This window comes from Impatiens glandulifera, chromosome 9 (assembly GCF_907164915.1).
Source record: "Impatiens glandulifera chromosome 9, dImpGla2.1, whole genome shotgun sequence".
Taxonomy (NCBI): Eukaryota; Viridiplantae; Streptophyta; class Magnoliopsida; order Ericales; family Balsaminaceae; genus Impatiens; species Impatiens glandulifera.
Window position 1 is genome coordinate 5926208 of NC_061870.1, and position 18298 is coordinate 5944505.

At 33.7% G+C, this 18298-nt stretch overlaps 1 protein-coding gene across 1 annotated transcript; it reads right to left on the reverse strand.

Annotated features, from left to right (window-relative positions):
• Positions 1-6962: 6962 nt before the first annotated feature.
• LOC124914283 lies at positions 6963-9757 on the reverse strand. Its single transcript, XM_047454796.1, has 6 exons — positions 9257-9757; positions 8603-9109; positions 8300-8545; positions 8130-8222; positions 7555-7755; positions 6963-7343 (listed from the first exon to the last, which is right to left on the reverse strand). The coding sequence occupies exons 1-6, from the start codon at positions 9581-9583 to the stop codon at positions 7128-7130; spliced, it is 1590 nt and encodes a 529-aa protein (XP_047310752.1). The 5' UTR covers positions 9584-9757; the 3' UTR covers positions 6963-7127.
• Positions 9758-18298: the final 8541 nt, after the last annotated feature.

Genomic DNA, 18298 nt, shown 5'->3' on the forward strand with positions numbered 1-18298 from the left:
GTGTACTTTTTTGGATTTAAGTGCAGCTAGTATTTCTTAATCCTAATGATAAATTTCTATAGGTTGATGATGTGGTTGTTTCAATCTTTGAATTTGACGATCATGTCAACAACGTAGACCTTGACTTCCCGATGAATAATTCCATGCAAGATGGTGGTGTTAGTTCTTTGGTAAGTAAATGGCTTCAACATTCTTTAATTTGAAAGAAATTACTCTGTAGAAGAATGTTCATACCTCCGTGATGAACATGATCTTCTTATTATCTCCAAGGACGATGAGAACCTTCCATAAATTATAGTAATTTGTGATCATCCACGTGATTGACCCAAATATTGATATGTGGGAGCATGCAATTATCTTTAGAGCTTGCTTTATTTAGATATCGATAGTCTACATAAACCATAATCTTTCCTTCCTTTTTATTAACAAGTACGATGTTTGCCACCCACTTTGGATATTGAACGACGTCAAGGAAGCCGACGTCGAGATGCTTCTACACCCCTTCTTTAATTTTGTGGAAAATGTCTGGACGCATGTGACGTAGCTTCTATGTGACTGACATGATTTCTAGGTACAAAGGGATAGGATGATGGATAGTAACTCGATCGATGGCTTATATATCTTTGTATGACCATGAGAAATTATCTTTGTTTAATTTTTAAAGTTCGATTAAAGAGCGACGTTCATTTTAGTTTAAACTTTGTCCAATTAAAATAATTTACGGATCATGAAGAGTTTTCAAATTTATTTCAATTGTTTACTCTACGGATGAAATTTTGTTTTGTAATTCAAGGAAGTGTTTTATTTCGAACGATATTTTAGTGTCGAAAGATTGGTCACTTCAACACAATGTATAATCCATAATCTCATTCTCATTAATGAAAGGGTCCTTGATAATTACATTCAGTTTGATATAAGTAAAAGAAGGCATTGCAATAGAGTAAAGAGTAGAAATAGTCGTCGTTGTTTCTTTGATAATTACATTCGATTTGATAATTACATTCGGTTAGATCGTTAAAGTTCGATTAAAGTTCGATTAAAGAGCGACGTTCATTTTAGTTTAAACTTTGTCCAATTAAAATAATTTACGGATGATGAAGAGTGTTCAAATTTATTTCAATTGTTTACTCTACGGATGAAATTTCGTTTTGTAATTCAAGGAAATATTTTATTTCGAAAGATATTTTAGTATCGAAAGATTGGTCACTTGAACACAATGTATAATCCATAATCTCATTCTAATTAATGAAAGGGTCCTTGATAATTACATTCAGTTTGATATAAGTAAAAGAAGGCATTGCAATAGAGTAAAGAGTAGAAGTAGTCGTCGTTGTTTCTTTGATAATTACATTTGATTTGATAATTACATTCGGTTAGATCATCGTCGTTTCTTTAGATACTTGTATGCGTTTTTTTATCGTCGTTGATTCGCGTGCAAAACCTTCTTCCTACATCATACAACGGTTGAGATGAAATGGAAAAGTAGATGGAATATGTTTTTGATAGATTTTGGCTAGTTTATTTTTCGAACGGATGGATAGAAAGTAAGTGTACCATAGATCTATGTTCATTTGTCCATTCGAAATGTCCTCTTTTTATAAGGATAATTTTGTGCCATCCCGAAATTGGTTGGTCCCATGGCTTACGTACCACTCGAGTGTTGTGCCTATGGAGGGGACGCAATGAGGGACTTAAATAGTAGACGCAACTCGTATATAAAAGAATTTTTCCACAGAATTATGCTACATAATCCATTGCCTTACTTCCTCTTGAATCTATCCTATAAGATGTTGTCATATCTTTTGAGACGAGGAACCAATGTGGAGTTCTATAACATAGAAGTTTTGGGATTGGACCGTACATGTTTTATCTTAGTAAGTGTGGAAGCGTAGTAAGATGATTTAATTTAAGTGTCGCAACTTTAGTTTTACTTAAAAAAATTAAAGGAAAGAAAATAGAGTATTCGTGAATTAAGGGTCCGGTGCTTGATTACTCATTAGTAAATGGTCGAAGCTGTTATGTCCTAAGCGCCTATCCCGAGGGATAGTCTCTACTTGAATGTATTTGTCAAGTTGTTTGTGAAGGTACGTTACACATTGCATTTTGAGTTTAGAATTCTTTTGCTTGTGTATATCCTAACCATGTGTATAATTTAAGGGATTAACCATATTCCTCGCTTAAAGATGACTCTAAGATTCAATTAGATTTAGACAAAGGTATATATTAAAGAAATTTATAATTCTTTGAGTTTGCATATCATTTCTTGAGTTTAATTAGAGAATAACTATATGATCAGTTCAAAGGTGACCTTAAACTCTCGATAGGTTTTCTCTAGACAAAAGATGATGTAATGAAACACTAAAATGTTCTTTGGGCACATGTCAACATCAATGTGAATTCGTCCATGTTGCTTGGAGTTTTCTTGTCGAGTCTAAACTGTGAATCCTTGTACAAGGAAAGGAGTTCAAGAGTGTAGAAAGATGTGGATTAAGGATTGTAATGGAGCCCCATTTAAGACACAACCGAAATCAAGAATTTTTCCAAAATGTTGGAAAATTTTGAAAATATTTGCGCATGTCAACCATATTTTTAGGAACACTTTGAACTCGAGTTTGGAATTTTTTGAGCAACATGACTCTTGATATGACACCTCTAAACCGAGTTTTTTTTCGAAAGTATTTCGAAAGTTCTGAAAATTTTTAGTGAGGTCAAAACTAATTTTATGGACCCACTGTTGAAATTTTGTAATTTTCCAAAGTGTAAAGCTCGAGATACGAGCGTTCAAACTAGGATATTTTCCAAACGTTCCCTAAAAATTATAGAAAATAATATTTTTGACCATTCATGATTTTTTGATTTTTTCTTAAATGATTTAGAGGCTCCAATTGATGATAAAAAGTTATTTGGTGTAAAGAATTAACCAAATAAGCCTTAGAAATTTTGAAATTTTGAAATTTGAACTTTATAGCAAAAATTGGACATATATAAATTATAAGGGTCGAATTGGACGTGATCAAATAGTCGAATTATTACTAAATTATTGAAAATAATCCGAAATTGGAAGTTAAAGTTCAAAATTGCACAAGGCAAAAAGTCTAGGGACCAATTTAATTCAAAATTAATGAATTAATTTGGAATTAAAGTTTCTAGCCAATTTTAAGAGAATAGGAACTTTAAGGGCCCAAATGAACATCCCTTACCAGTTTGGGAATCCGAAAAGAATAATTTCTAGAAAAGGCAGTAGTCGAGTTCCGTCATTTTCCGCTTATCGGTTTGCGACTTTACCGAGTTCCAGTGACACAATGAGATTCTCCCGAGGACTGGATAACGTTTTCTTAGAAATCGCTCCATCGTTCGTCGTCGTCTAGCTTCTTGGAAGACTTCGTCGAGAATACTACATTGAAAATCATAGACAACTCTATTTTCAAATCAAAGGTTCAATTTTCCGATGGAGCTTTATCCGATCTCGTCGGTGCCTTTGAATATTGGAGCACGTTGCTGCAGAAACTCACCAAGGCGTCGGAGATCTTTGATGGAGGTATCGGTTCACTGGAACGAAGAGTAGAGGAATTGAAGGAGGATTACCCAGTGGATCTGGAAATCGACCGATGGTTACTACTAACCGTTCGTTCTCACCGTTGATTTTTTCCTCGCAACAATGAGCTTCAGAGAAGACCTCGCTACGACTTGGAGACACTTTGGTGTTACTTTGTGTCTCAAATGAATGAGGTTATGTCCTTATATACCCTTAGGCAAGGATATCTTTAGAATTTAGGAACCGGTAACTCGGTAAAAACAAGTTGAACCGACTTATTTCCCCACTGGAACAAGTTTGGGTTGAGTTCCAAGTTACAGTTAACTAGTTATTCTACACTATGTGCTTTGAATAGAGACAAATGGTCAAGTGTAGGCCAACTTACACATTTTTAAATTTAAGAATTTTCTTGTCTCGATTTTCAATTATCTTATTCAAACCAACACTTCAAATGTTTAAAATTTTTTACTCAGATCACCATTGAAACTGAACCAGGGTACATTGGAAAAGGACTGAGGTTTTCTACTTGTTTCTTTTTTCCTAAGAAGTTATAGAGAGGCCGCAAATCCATGCAATTCATGATGGAGCCTCTTTGGTCTTGAAACGAACAGTCTAGCGTACGGGCGACCTGGCGTAGACTGTATGTAGAGACATGAGTACTACTTGTTATCAATAGAAAGAAAACTCAAAAATATTTTCAATGGTAGCTCACTTGTACCAAATGGTCAAGTGAGTCGCAAGATATGGATTTTCAAAATAACATCAAGCTTCAGTTTGCTCTAGGATTAAAGTTGGTATAATTACATTGTGTTGTCGGGCTGCATAGACCACCTTAACCGTTGAATGAATACTCATGACTATTTCCATTCGATCAGAATGTGTCTTAGCATTCCATCCATATGTAGCAATCCAATTATGAAGTCGTGTGGCTCAAGTTATGAATTTCTAACTGAAAGCATGTCTAGTTTGATCATGTTTTGGCCGCATTGTCTTGCACTGTCGATATCTTGGGGTTAAGAGATTCCATTCGAACTTGGATTTAAACCGACCTTGTATTGGACTCTTCAAGCTTTCTAAAACATCCAAAATCATCTAAAACCATCGAGTATAGCGATTTGGATAAATATTTGAAGTTGATCTTTGATGAATTTCCTTTACAAACCAATGCCAATAACGGACGTTTTGGGGCATTTCTGTTTGGAGACGGGCACGTGATACATAGCACTGAGGTTATTCCTCATTTGTTACCAAGAGACGAACCCATATAAAAAACAGTCTTTTTACACGTTAAATATTTTAATTTCCTAATATTGCGAAAAAAACCTTATGTTGATATCAAACTTATTGGAACTACCCTTCATTTATTCAATTATATTATTTATTTATTTTATTTTAAAAGATCGGGTAGGAGAAGTGATAATTAATAATATTTTAAATAAGTTTTAAAATAAATTTAGAGAAATAATACATATACGTACCTTTATCAGAAAATTTTGACAAAAGTTATTAAAAAGTATGAATATTGTAAATAATATTTTAAAATATTAGTTATCTAAAATTCACCCTTTTAAACCTTAAAGTTAATTATATTTTTATAATTAATTTTTAAAACGAGTCAGGAGTTTTTTATATATAATCAAATCAAACAATGAGTTACATAAATATCATTAATTTGTAAATAATTAAATATAACATCTAAAAATTTAAATATAGATGTTACATAATATATATTTAAAAATATTTTAATAGAACTGATCCACCAATCACGCAATTTTTTTAAGAAAACTATAGAGACGAACTCATTTAAATCTAATAACAATGAGTGATGAATGCGAGAAAGTCGAACAAACTAATTTAATCGGTGTCGAAAAAATCTCTACCCAGAATTTTCAATGATAGTAAACTTAATCTTTGTCCGAGTGTTGGTACCAGAAATAATTTTGCCAAATAATAACTGACCATATACAAATATGGTCAAAATAGCGAGGAATTCATAAAAATCATTAGAAAATACATGTAAAAGGGCCTTCAGATGATAGATAAATTCCAAAAACTCTTTATAAAAAATATTTAAAAGAACTTCAAATCTGACAACATCATCTTCTTTGCTGCAAAGATGGAGACGAATATAGACTCGAGAAATTGTCACAAACATGATTGGAGAGTATAAGCAATAAACGACCCACCAAAGATTATGAGTATTATTCAAATTATAAAAATTCGATATGACAAATCTGACCTGGTTAAATAAATTGTCGTATTGAACAAAATAAACACCAACACAAATCTAAATAATAAAAAGACAAATAAATCTTCTCCTATACTAAAAATACCACAAAAAAGACCACCAACAATATTCTCTCAATTTTTTTTGTTTAGAGAGACCAAATTTTAACCATAATATATATATATATATATATATTTATATATATTTGGCTTTAATTTATTATTAAAATAAAATAATTTTTTTAATTATTTTTCAACTTTTTTTTTAAATATCATATTATTTTCTTTCACATTTCCTTTCCTTCCCTTCTCTAATTTCCTTTTTATGGTCAATTCTCATATAAAATAAATAAAATATGAGAATATTATATTTAAATACAAATATAATTATTTTGTAATAGTGAAAAGTGTGTATTTCAAAATAACTAATATTTAAAGAGATTACTTTTTTTTTTAAAAAATCATACTTATACAATTTTATTTTAAAATATTCTCATTCTATAAGGTGCATTTATAAATTAACCCAAATTTAAAACTTTCTTCACCTATATATTATTACTCACCCATATATATTAATAATAATTATATATTATCATCTAAAATTGGTTCTATATATATATATATATATTTTGTCACTCGTATGAGAATATGAATTTTATTTATTTAGTTAGGAAGTTAGAATGATTCAATGATTTAAGGTGATAATTGAAAATTATAAAGTAAATAAATAATATATTTAAACAAGTCATAAATTCAATTTAAATATCTTATCATATATAATTATTATTCCCCATATAAATCTGAATGATTTTTTTCAAGTTTATATTTTGAAATTATACTTTTCATGGTTTCCTTTTATAAAATTTAAAATTTCTCTAAATTTGCATGGAATAAAATCCAAATATTAAATTATTATATCTACTTTTGCTCATATATTCAATGTACAGATTATTCATACTCATTGATACTCAAATTATTAGAATTTTAATTATAGAATTATAAATTTGTAATAAGCATTCATTATATATCATAATATATATAATATAAGAATCAAAACCTTACTCTCAGTATATATAAATATAAATGATTGAATTTATTCAAATTTACCATTAAAACATTTAAAACTTAAAAATCTAAAAAAACCAATTTCATATTCTAAACTGAACCCATTTAGAGACCTAGCGTCTTAATTTGGCAACACAACCTAAATATATAAGGGAAAATAGTTATTTTTTAGTGCTACGTTTAATATATGTTCTCTATACAACATTTTGATCCATGGAAAACATGTTTAATAGTCTTGCTTTTTGCAAATGAAATAAAAGCATAGATACAAGCTAGCAAGATTAAAGCCTCCATTTTGGTTTCAACAGTGTGAAGGACGATCATAGATTGGTGGTAGAGAGGGGCAATTCTCATTCATGTTTGAATATGGCTCTAAGCTGTTGTATTGGGGCAATTCCATGCGATATTCGCCAAGAATCTGGCAGAACGGTAACTGCTCCTCATCATCATGGTTGCACCACTTTGGTAGACGTGTTTGATTATCCTCGAATATTCTCAGCATGTATGCGTCTCGAATCTGACAGTAATGAGAATATGCCGGATTCTTTAGGTTTCAGAAAATATATACAAATCAGATAATGTCATAGAGAAGCATGCATTCTCTTTTTAGAGACAAGAGCTCTTTTTTAGGTTCATAGTTTAATTTTTTTTCTACTTACTATCATTGATTTGGTAAAGACACCACACCCGTTTAAGCCACTATTTGTTATCAGGAGTAAGATACTTACTGTAAACTCGGTTACTTGAATTGAGTTTGAAATAGGACCGAATACACCAGCAGCTTTGTACATTGCCAAGATAAACGCTACACAAGTTGTTGATTTACCATCGCTATATACCCAATCATCATCCTCTGGTACTGTCAGCAATTGGTCGAAAGTTATACCACGTCTTTCAGTCTCAGTCAGGATTCCATATAAATCAAGATCCTGTTAATAGAAGGAAATCGAGGGTGAATGGAGGAAAAATGATACAGCCCAATTAACTTCACAAGTCAAGGTGATGCTCTTTTTGGAAACCAGACATAATGACCCATAATTTATGTTTTTATATCAGGATGAAGATGAGAAATATGTAATACTAAGTGAAAGTTTTCAAACATGTTTGTCTCTAATTTTATATCTAGATAAAAAACCGAAATAAAGTGTTTTCAAATGGGGAAAAGTTTCTTCCATAGACCTTACTAAAATATGGAAATTCAAATGGGGACGACAATGTTCATTTTCCAAATGTCATCCATCTATGTTTCTTCAATTACTTTCACATTTGCTAGCAACAAGCAATGAATGTGAAGAATTACTACCTCAGTCCCAAGCCGCTTGTTGAGAGCTTCATTCCACATATTTGCAGCATAAGCAGGCTGTAACCTTGTCCACATTGACATGACAGAAATGACCTGAAAGAAGAATATGGTCATGTTACATGAACAACAAAAAGCCAAAGTACGAAAAACAATATCGAATATAGTCTCACCAAGTGAGCATCTAGAGGTGGCGGATAATTATCCCCAACTGTATCAATCCAACTAAATATCATGTTGTGATATCCATACGGCTTCCCTAACATGCTACGCGCATATTCCCATGCAGCACTAGAATTAAATTTTGCACGAACATCAGGATGTAATGGAAGCAATGCTACTTGAGGATTCGAAGAAGAATCCTTTAACGTTTCTTCCCACCATTCTTCCCATGGAACTATCGCAATAATCTCTTCACCCTAGAATTTTCATAGTAAGAAGAAGATATAAATATATATATTAAAAGAAGCAGCTACCTTTTCGTTCTCATGTCCAGATTCACCAATCCAGAGTTTACCAGATTCATCCTTCAAACAAACAGCGGTATGACCAGCAAAAGCACCAGTAACCCACTTCTCCAATGTTTCAAACCCACCCCATCGGCCACGGATCTTTGACAATGCTATGAAATCTCCAGTATTCACATCGTCTGGATTAATGATTGTAGCCCAGGGCTGCGGTCGTTTCACAAATGAAGCACCCATGTGCTTCTTCAAAAACTCTAGGTTTGCATTCTGCCCCCAAACAGTGTTGGAAAACAGTGGAAGCACATCCACTAAAGAAAGGAAGGTTCCAAGCATACCCGATGGCATCAGGAATATAGAGATTCCATTTTGCTTCACATATTTCAATTCTTCAGGATCCTCCCAGGAATCTAACTTCAAAGTATGCTCCCTTGAAGAGAAGTAATAATCCCAGGTAATTCTGTATGGAGTAGCAAACACATACAGATCCATACAAGTCCAGCTGTGAGCTTCAGAGGTCTGCAGAATCGACACGGGTTAAATTTCAAATCAAGCTTCTCAGAGAAGCTTCAATTTTTAATTTCAAATTATTTCGAGCCGCAATTTCAAAAATAAGAAAACGTAGGAATCAAATATGTTTCTATAAATGAGCTAGAGAAAGCAGACCGTTAGATGGAGAATTCCTCCCCCCAAACCGCGATCGCCTTCGGTCAACTCAAAGTGGGCTTCATTATTGGAAAAGCAAGAACCATTCCACTGAATAGACCCATTGGTTGTAGACACCGATCCAACAAATGAAGGCAACAAGTCAACGGCGGTATGGAAATTGTTGAGAACGGGCCATGAAATCTGTCGTGGAAGAACCGGCAGTACGTCCTTCACCCTAAAGGGAACCTTCAATGCTTCTCCGAAGTTGAGACCAAACCCTAATAAACAGAGCCCTAGAAAGAAAGGTAGTTTGATCCAACACCCGCAACTTGCAAACTCCATCATCAGTGAACGTTATCACTATGGCTGTATATATATATAATATATATATGTCTAAATAACCTAAAAACTGATGACAAAGGACGGAGCAGGTGTTATCGAGGCATGGCTAGGGTTTGAACATTGAAGAAAGGGAGGAAATACGTCTTTGAGGAAGAGGTGAGAGAGAGAGAGGGATCGTGGAAGAGGTCTATGGAATAATCCAAACACAGACTTTGACGGGTATTGTGGGGCTAAGATGGCGCCTTCTTATTTTGTTTGCAGTTTTATTTATTTATTTATTTATGTTTTCTTCTTCTAATTATTATCCTTGGATTATTTGGGATTAATCAAATAATTCCACAATCAAAACGGGATAAAAACAATAATTTGAACTCCTTATTTCAGTAACAGTTTATATAAAAGAAAGTTAGTTCTTTTGTATTTAAGTAAGAGATTAATTGTGACATTAAATTATTAACTATAATGAGGAAAATCCACTTAACTAAAATAAAAAATGAGGTTATTCAAAGTTGAACAAGTATTTTTAATTATTTTTAATGTGGGAAACATTATTTTCATAAATCAAATGTCAACCAGAAAATCCAAGAGATGGCGAGCATACCAACTCAATTGCAAAATATCTTGTTAACATATTTAACAAGAAATAGCAAGCCCAACAAATTCAATAAAATAAAGAAATAATATATTGTCTAATCCATTTTTAGATTGGACATTTGATTATTATCCAATTTATTTACGCCCTAATAAACTATTGTTGTATTTGTAAATTGGGAAGTGTATTAACATATTCTTTCATTTCTACGACATATATGCATACGAGTAACACATATTACATTTTTTTAACTTTAAACTTAAAAGTCACACATGTAAGAAGCCACTTATCATTTTATTCAAGAGATATCTGACTAGCGTTATCAGACTCAGGATTAACGACTCTTTCGTAGAATTCCTCATTTTCTTCGTCAATGGAAGAGCTCCACTCAATTCAGAATTTAAGACTATTCATAGAATTTCTTTTATCATTCGTCGACGAACGTGCTAATATCATTCATATATGAATTCACGATTCTTAAGAGAATCTTTCTATTCGTCGTCGACGAACGCACGCGCGTCACTCAACTTAGAGCTCACGACTCTTCATGGAATCCTTCATCGTTAAATGTTGAATCCACGACTCATTATAAAAACCCTTCTACCCTTCATTGACGAGCTCCACTCAATTCATAAATATTGATTCTTCGTGGCTGTGCGCGGAAAAAATGTGTCTCCAAGTTTGCAAATATGAGATTTGAATGTTTAGCATTTTGCATTCTACTTGATTTTTTTAAATTATGAGGGGAATTAATTTTAAAGTGATCGAAAATTTAAGTGAAAAACGAGTCTTTGTAAATGACTCCATAACTTACTATTTTGTGTCGAATCTATGAGAGAGTGAGATTTTAATGAGAAATCGTCATAGGCCTATTTACAAAAATCGATTTTAGTTCAATTAACCACCCAACATAGAGTCGTCACCTAATTTTTATAAAACAATAAAAAAAGTTTTGACGTATAAACGTCGATTAAGAGATTCTTTTCGAGTTCGACGTTTGGTTACGTGGGAAGAAGAATTTTTTAACCAAATTATGTCCCACAATCCCCCGAGGGTCTCTACTAGTTAATCTTGACATTTTTTCAAAATATTTACGCTTTACATTTTTTAGATATTATGCTAATCTAGGATCAAATAAATCTCAAACTTACAACATTTCGAAAACAAAAAAAATAAATAGAAAATAAATAAAGTTCATGCACAAAATAAAAGGGTAAAAAGGAGACAAACCGTGTGAGACCGATGAAGATCCGTCGCTTAAAGAACTCTTGGTCGTGGCTGAAAAGAGGGCTAGAGATTCTCAATCGAAATATATGATATTGATCGGTCGTGGCTTGAATCGAGTGACGTTTCTCGCTTGCTTGAGGGAGAGCTGAAGCCCTCGGTCTAGTCTTGTATCGGGTGTAGAAACACGGTTGAAAATAACATCTTTCCTCAGTCGGGCGTAAACCAACAACAAATTCCTCGGTCAGCAGTAAACAAAAACAACAATGGTTAATCTTCTTGTCACCCCTCGGCCAGGTGCACAACAACAACGTCTTTTCTCGGTCGGATGCAATGTCGGTCAACATCAATCATCATCATCATTGGTCAATCTTCATGTCATCTCTCGATTGAGCAAACAACAAAATAAACTTTTTTCTCAATCGGATGTAGCAACAACATCGATCAATCTTCATGTCATCCCTCGGTCGGGCGCACAATAGTACAACCTCTTTTCTTGTTCGGATTTAGTTTGGTTCAACAATAAGAAACAATGTATGGCTTCAATTCTCGGTTGCATCGACAGTCGGTTGTAGCATCATTAGTAGTAGAGGGCTTTAGCCACAGTCAGATTCCGTGTCATCCCTCGGTTAGGGTCACATCAATAATATGGTTCTTCGATCGGGTACAACGCCAAATGGAAAGCAACAAAGAAAATCATCGGTCATAGCTAACTTTGCGGTCAAATGTAGTTACGGTAAAAAATCATTCAATCGTTCGGTCGCAAGCATTTTCGTTCCTCGGTTAGGCAGTAGGCAACATGTAGGAGCATCGGTTCTTCGGTCGTAGCCATAGTCTGATTCCATGTTGTACGATGTTTATTTGGTCCTTCGGCACATAACCTATTCTCTTCTCCTCTTTGGGCGATTAAAGGAAGAATAGAAGTCGTATACGTGATTATCTTTTCGACAGCCTTTTGTGTGCAACTTTGGTTTTCAGAAGGATGAAAATAAATGAAGTGTACCCTAAATCTATGTTCATTTGTCCATTTGAAATGTCTCTTTTTTTAAGAAAAATTTGTGTCATCTGAAATTATTTAGTCTCATACCTTACCTATCCGCTCGAGTGCTTCGCCGATGGTAGGGACGCAATGAGGGACTTAAATGGTAGACGTAACTCATCTTGAAAAGATATTTTTTCTACAAAAGTTATTCTATAAAACCCCTTGCTTACCTTCCTCTCAAATCTCACAAAAAGTAGATAAGAAGAGTATCCATATATGATGTTGTCCTATTTTTTGAGACGAGGAACCAAAGTGGAGTTCTATATCATAGACTTTTGGGATTTACATGTACATGTTTTAGATTAGTACGCGGAAAAGCGTAATAATCTAATTGAATTTAAGTGTTGCTAGTTTTGTTTTCTTCAAAAAAAAACTAATGAAAAGAAAACATAGTATTCACGGATTAAGAGTCTAGTGCTTGGTTAGGCATTATGAAATGGTCAAAGCAGCTATGTCATATGCGTATATCCTGGGGGATAGTTTCTACTCGAATATAGTTGGATAGTTGTTTGTGAAGGTTCGTTACACGTTGCATTATGACTTCATAATTCTTTTGCTTGAATATATCCTAACCTTGTGTCTAATCTAAGAGATTTACCTTATTATTTGCCTAAAGATGACTATAAAATTCAAGTAGATTTAGAAAATATTGATATTTAAACCATTTAGAATTATTTGAGTTTTCATTAACATGTATTGAGTCTAATCGGAGAATAATTATATGCTTAGTTCAATGGAGACATTAAACTTTCGATAATTTTTCTTGAAACAAAAGACGATACAATGAAATGCCAAAATGCTCATCGGGCACATGTCAAAGTCATATGTTTACTTACATAATAGATTATCACTTCCATTTTATTCTCATTCTCTTGATCTAGTAAGCTCACATTTTAGTTTCATTCATTGTTAGGTATAAAATCAAGGTACACCCGACCTCAAAGGTATTAGGATTGGAGGAGTTTTGAGATAATTCTTAATCCTTTTGAAATCATGTGGACGAGCATTGTCCCAAACAAAATTTTTATATTTTTTAAACAATTTGAACAATAGATCACATGTCATCCTCACCTTGTTGATGAACCAACATATGTATTAAATTTTATCATGAATTCCCCTTACCTCCTTCTAGCTTCGGAGGACTATCATTGCCATAATCATTACAATTTTACTCGGATTGACTTCAATAGCTTACTATGTAATCTAAATCCCCAACATCTTCCTTGTGGTCAAACCGAACGGGCATTTCTTAAGATTTAAACATAGTTCAAACTTTCTAATTTGTTGTAAGAACTTATTGAAATTTTGAATATTGCCTACCATATCTCGAGATTTAACTATCATATCGTCGATGTAGACCTCCACAACTTTGTGTATGATATCGTGTGAAATCATAGTTGTTACTCATTAATATATAACACTCGTATTCTTTTGGTCGAATAGCGTGACTCGATAATAGAAACTATCCATCTTAATGACATACATCATCTTTTCTTTGTCTTGTAAGGCCTTCAATACTTGATTTTATCCGGTGAAGTCTCCCATTAATGAAATTAATTGATTTTCCACTGTGTGATCAAAAAGTACATCTATGTGAAGAAGAGAATATTTTGGACTAGCTTTATTTAGATTATCGTAGTCAACACATACTCAAACTTTACCATCCTTCTTTATGAATGGAACCACGTTGGCCACCCATTCAGGATAGTCCACAACCACGAAGAACCGATCAACAAATTGTTTATTCACCTCCTCCTTGATCTCCTTAGTCACGTCAGTCCATATTCAAAAAAGCTTTTACTAAACCAGTTTCACGTCCGTATATGATGTTGGATGATCTGTGGATCAAATCTAGACATTTCTGTATACGACCACGCGAAAATGTCTCTATTTAGTTTTAGAAATTCGATGAAGCATTCGCAATTTTTTCATTAAGGCTTTGACCAATTAAAATAATTTGTGTGTAGTCTATAGTGTTTAGATTTAATTCAATTGTTTTTCAATTATCGAGAAAGATTCATCATTTTTTTAAAGTAATGCTTCATTTCGAATGACAATTCTGAAATAAATGTATCATCTATAAGCACATAATCAAAAATCTCTTCATTAATTAAAACATTATTTAAAATTACATCACATGAATGAGAATAAACGTCAATAGTGCAAGAATTATTAAAAGAGGAAAATATATTTCTCGGTGCAACGCTTAGAAACAATCTCTTCTACAACTAGGTTGCATTTATTATAGTTTATACTCTTCATGACACATAATGACTTTTTCGTAAGTTAAAGATCTTCATCATCGTCGTCATCAACATATTTGAGATTCGTGTGGATCAACTTATCAAGTTAGGCCTCATCACATAGTTTCCCGACTAGCCTTGCTCAATCTCAATTTCCAAATTCTACTCCCACTTTGTGCTCGCGGAAGAGTCTATAGATTCCTTCTAAAGTGTCTTGGCAATCCTCTGAACCTCTAGTCATATAAAAAGGAAGGTTAGGGTTAGTAGCGCAATCGAAAATTTTCCAAACTAGGTAACCTATATTTTGAGTGAAAGAAAGGCTTAAGGAAGTTAAAGTAAGGAAGGTTTTCCCCTCTCTTACGAATTGCATGTTTAGAGTTGGTGGAATAAAGATGTGGGTGTCAAGAATTTTACCTCTAATTTTTGCTTTAGACGTAGTCGACTTGTACCACAACCTTGTACTCTTCACATTACATGTTAAGTTAAAGTATTAAGTATAAGTGTATAAATAAAAACTGAGTTGTGTTAAATTAACTCTGTGTAGATCGAAGAAAAAATGAAAAGGAAAGCTTTCCGGTAGTTGATCAAATTCGGTATTTGATCAACTTCGATTTCTACATAAGGCGCTTCCGGTTTTATGATCAATTAGGTATTTATCCAAATCGGTATTATGCAAATGAGCGCGCCTGGTATTTAATCAAGATCGGTTTTCATATCGAGATTGGTTTTCATCCACATCAGTATTATGCAAAGGAGCGTGTCTGGTATTTAATTGAGATTGGTTTTCATTTTGAGATCGGTTTTCATCCATATCGGTATTATGTGAAGGAGCGCATCCGATATTTAATCGAGATCGGTTTTCATATCGTGATCGGTTTTTATCCACATCGGTGTTATGTGAAGGAGCGCGTCCGGTATTTAATCGAGATCAGTTTTTATATCAAGTTCGATTTTCATCCACATAAGTATTATGCAAAGGAGCACGTCTCTAGTTTAATAAATGTTCGGTATTTAAGAAGCGCTTTTGGTTTTCATATGACTTCGGTTTTATATAAGCGTTTGGTATTTTATCAGTTCGGTATTATATCAGGACGCTTCCGGTATCTTACTAACTTGACTTTATGAAGCGTCTCCAGTACTTGGTCAAATTTAGTATTTGATCAAGCATCCTTTATTAGCAGTCTGACACAGCACTAGAGCTTGACCTATAGAAGATTGCCACGTATCAAGATAATTCAAATCCCATGCATTGTACGTTCCTAGTACACCACATCCCATTAATGAATATTTGGTGCATTATCATCCAGTACAGACACAATCAAAAGAGCATATTCTCTGATGTACTAATTTGGAACTCATCCAATCAAATTAGGACAGGGGTCCTCTATAGTAAATGTGACCGTTGCCTTTTGCCTATTTAAGGAGAAGTTGGAGGACAATTTGTAGCACGTTACCGCAACCTTGCCTTAACGAATTTGAATAGCTTTTTCACGAGTCTCAAACTTTTTTGCATTCTCAAGCGCTCAAGTTCTAAAGAGTTCTTCAAGTTTTTAGATTGTTAAAATTGTATTACATACTGTTCATTCTGTGTGAGTTTTCAGTATTGTAAGTTGACAGAATCTGTTTTTGTCAACAAAGTGGTGTGTACTAGGAGTTCGGAAACAAGCAATGTCTAAGTCCTGGTTGTCCGATTGGGTTTGTGTAAGCGTTGTACTTAAACCAAATCTTCTAGTGAATATCCTTCACAAGGTTGAGAAGAAGGGGTGATGTAAGAGATTTTACTCCGAACATCCATAAAATCTCTTGTGTCTTGTATTCTTTACTTTCAACATTACCCTACTCATGTACGTGCTGCTTCAAGTCCAAACAAACACTTATGCACTTGAAATCCTTTCAAAAGTTTGTGACGACTTGTGAAGAATAAAAACGGATATTAACTTTTAATAGAGTTAATATCAAATCGAAGTGTATAAGCGATCAACACAGTCAGACTCTCGTCTCTATCGTTGTACCTGATCCTAACATTACATATTATTTACACCAGACCTAAAATACTTGTACCACAAGAACCTAATCATATATTAGGGAATTAATCCATTCTCTACATCATCTTAACTGTCGGGAAGCTAAATTGACCAAAGAGTGGTATTTTATACGGATGTTTACGTGCTGAGGAGAAGAAATTGATAATAAAATCATTTAATTGTATGTCTTGGTTAGTCATGTGAGAGGTACCAACACCACCCATTGAATATGCCTTACCATTAAATGTGAATATTTTACCATTAGAAATAACCACACATTTTGATTCATCAAAGAAGCAACCGCCCTTACCTAATACAACCACAGCACCCCCAAAATAACATCATACAAAGGTTTCATATCAATGTCAAGGAAATCGATATTGAAAGACATCCCCGTCACCTTAATAGACACCTTGAAATTTCTAATTATATCATTGTGCAAGATATCAAATCCACGCACATAGAGTTCCGATAGGAGCACCTACAGAATCTTTCGGAACCCCAATCTTTTCAAGTGTCTACCATGGACAAATATTTAGAGCCAGTCGTTTGTCAACAAGAGCTATGAAAATATTTTTTTCCTCCATGCTCATTGAATTGTATAATTCCCTTGCATGGCATGGCATGGCATGGCATGGACCGTCCCGTAAGACGGTAAATTCACATCGTTGAATGAAACACTATGTTCAAGCATGGCCGTGCAAATCATACCTATTAGTTCATTGGGTGATGTGTTCACTGAAATGTTGGCCTTAATGAGCTCATTCATAACAACTTGACAATGATGTATGGAGTTCATCAACAATTCCTATACTGACACACTTGCATTGTTTTTTTTCAAATATGCGAGCAACTTTTCCTTGACATTTAGTGTACGGAGTGCTCAACCCTTTTCTATGTACACTTCTTAACTTTCAGATATTTATCTAGGGGCATCATCTTTATGAACACGAGCTGGTAGTTTATCCCCTTTTAATTGGTGTTCACATCTACTTCGAACAATGTTCATTATATTTTTCTCCCGATACACTCACTCACTTATTGGCATCTTCATTCAAGATCCATTAGTATTTTGCATAAATGATCTTACATTTCTTTTCAATTTCTCCTGTAGATCATTTATTTGAGTTCCACCACCAATCGTGTAAATCATTTATTTGATTTCCACCACCAATCGTCTACAAATGTGGGACTATCCTGTACCGGCTCGTCGTTGTCGTCGTCGCTCTAGAAACTCATGGAAGTTATCATTATCTCTCCATTAGTAATTAGAGTCGACTTATCCTCCCTATCTATTGGAATTTTTCCCCCTCAATAAGGTTTATAGTGTGTATTGACAACCGATTTACCTTAACCTTCACGACCATGATGAACTTTTCATCAATGAAGTACTGGACCATATTTTCGAAAGACAAAAGATTGTCACGTGTCATTTAACTTGGTGGTATTAACATCAATCAATCGAAAATCTCCCCACCGTAGGTTTTCCCGGATATAGTGTCAAGACCTAGATTAGATTTTTTATCTTAGAACTTCAAGGGTTTTTTAAAAAGACATGCCCAAGTTATCAAACATTCTAGGAGTCTTAAAAAC

Bases quoted from the DNA above. Each gene is read 5' to 3' on its own strand.
- LOC124914283 (XM_047454796.1), bottom strand. From the start codon at position 9,583: ATGATGGAGTTTGCAAGTTGCGGGTGTTGGATCAAACTACCTTTCTTT. The intron at 8,223-8,299 runs GTGAGACTATAT...TTCTTCTTTCAG, and splicing joins CACCTCTAGATGCTCACTTG to GTCATTTCTGTCATGTCAAT. The intron at 7,344-7,554 runs GTAAGTATCTTA...CATTACTGTCAG, and splicing joins TTCAAGTAACCGAGTTTACA to ATTCGAGACGCATACATGCT.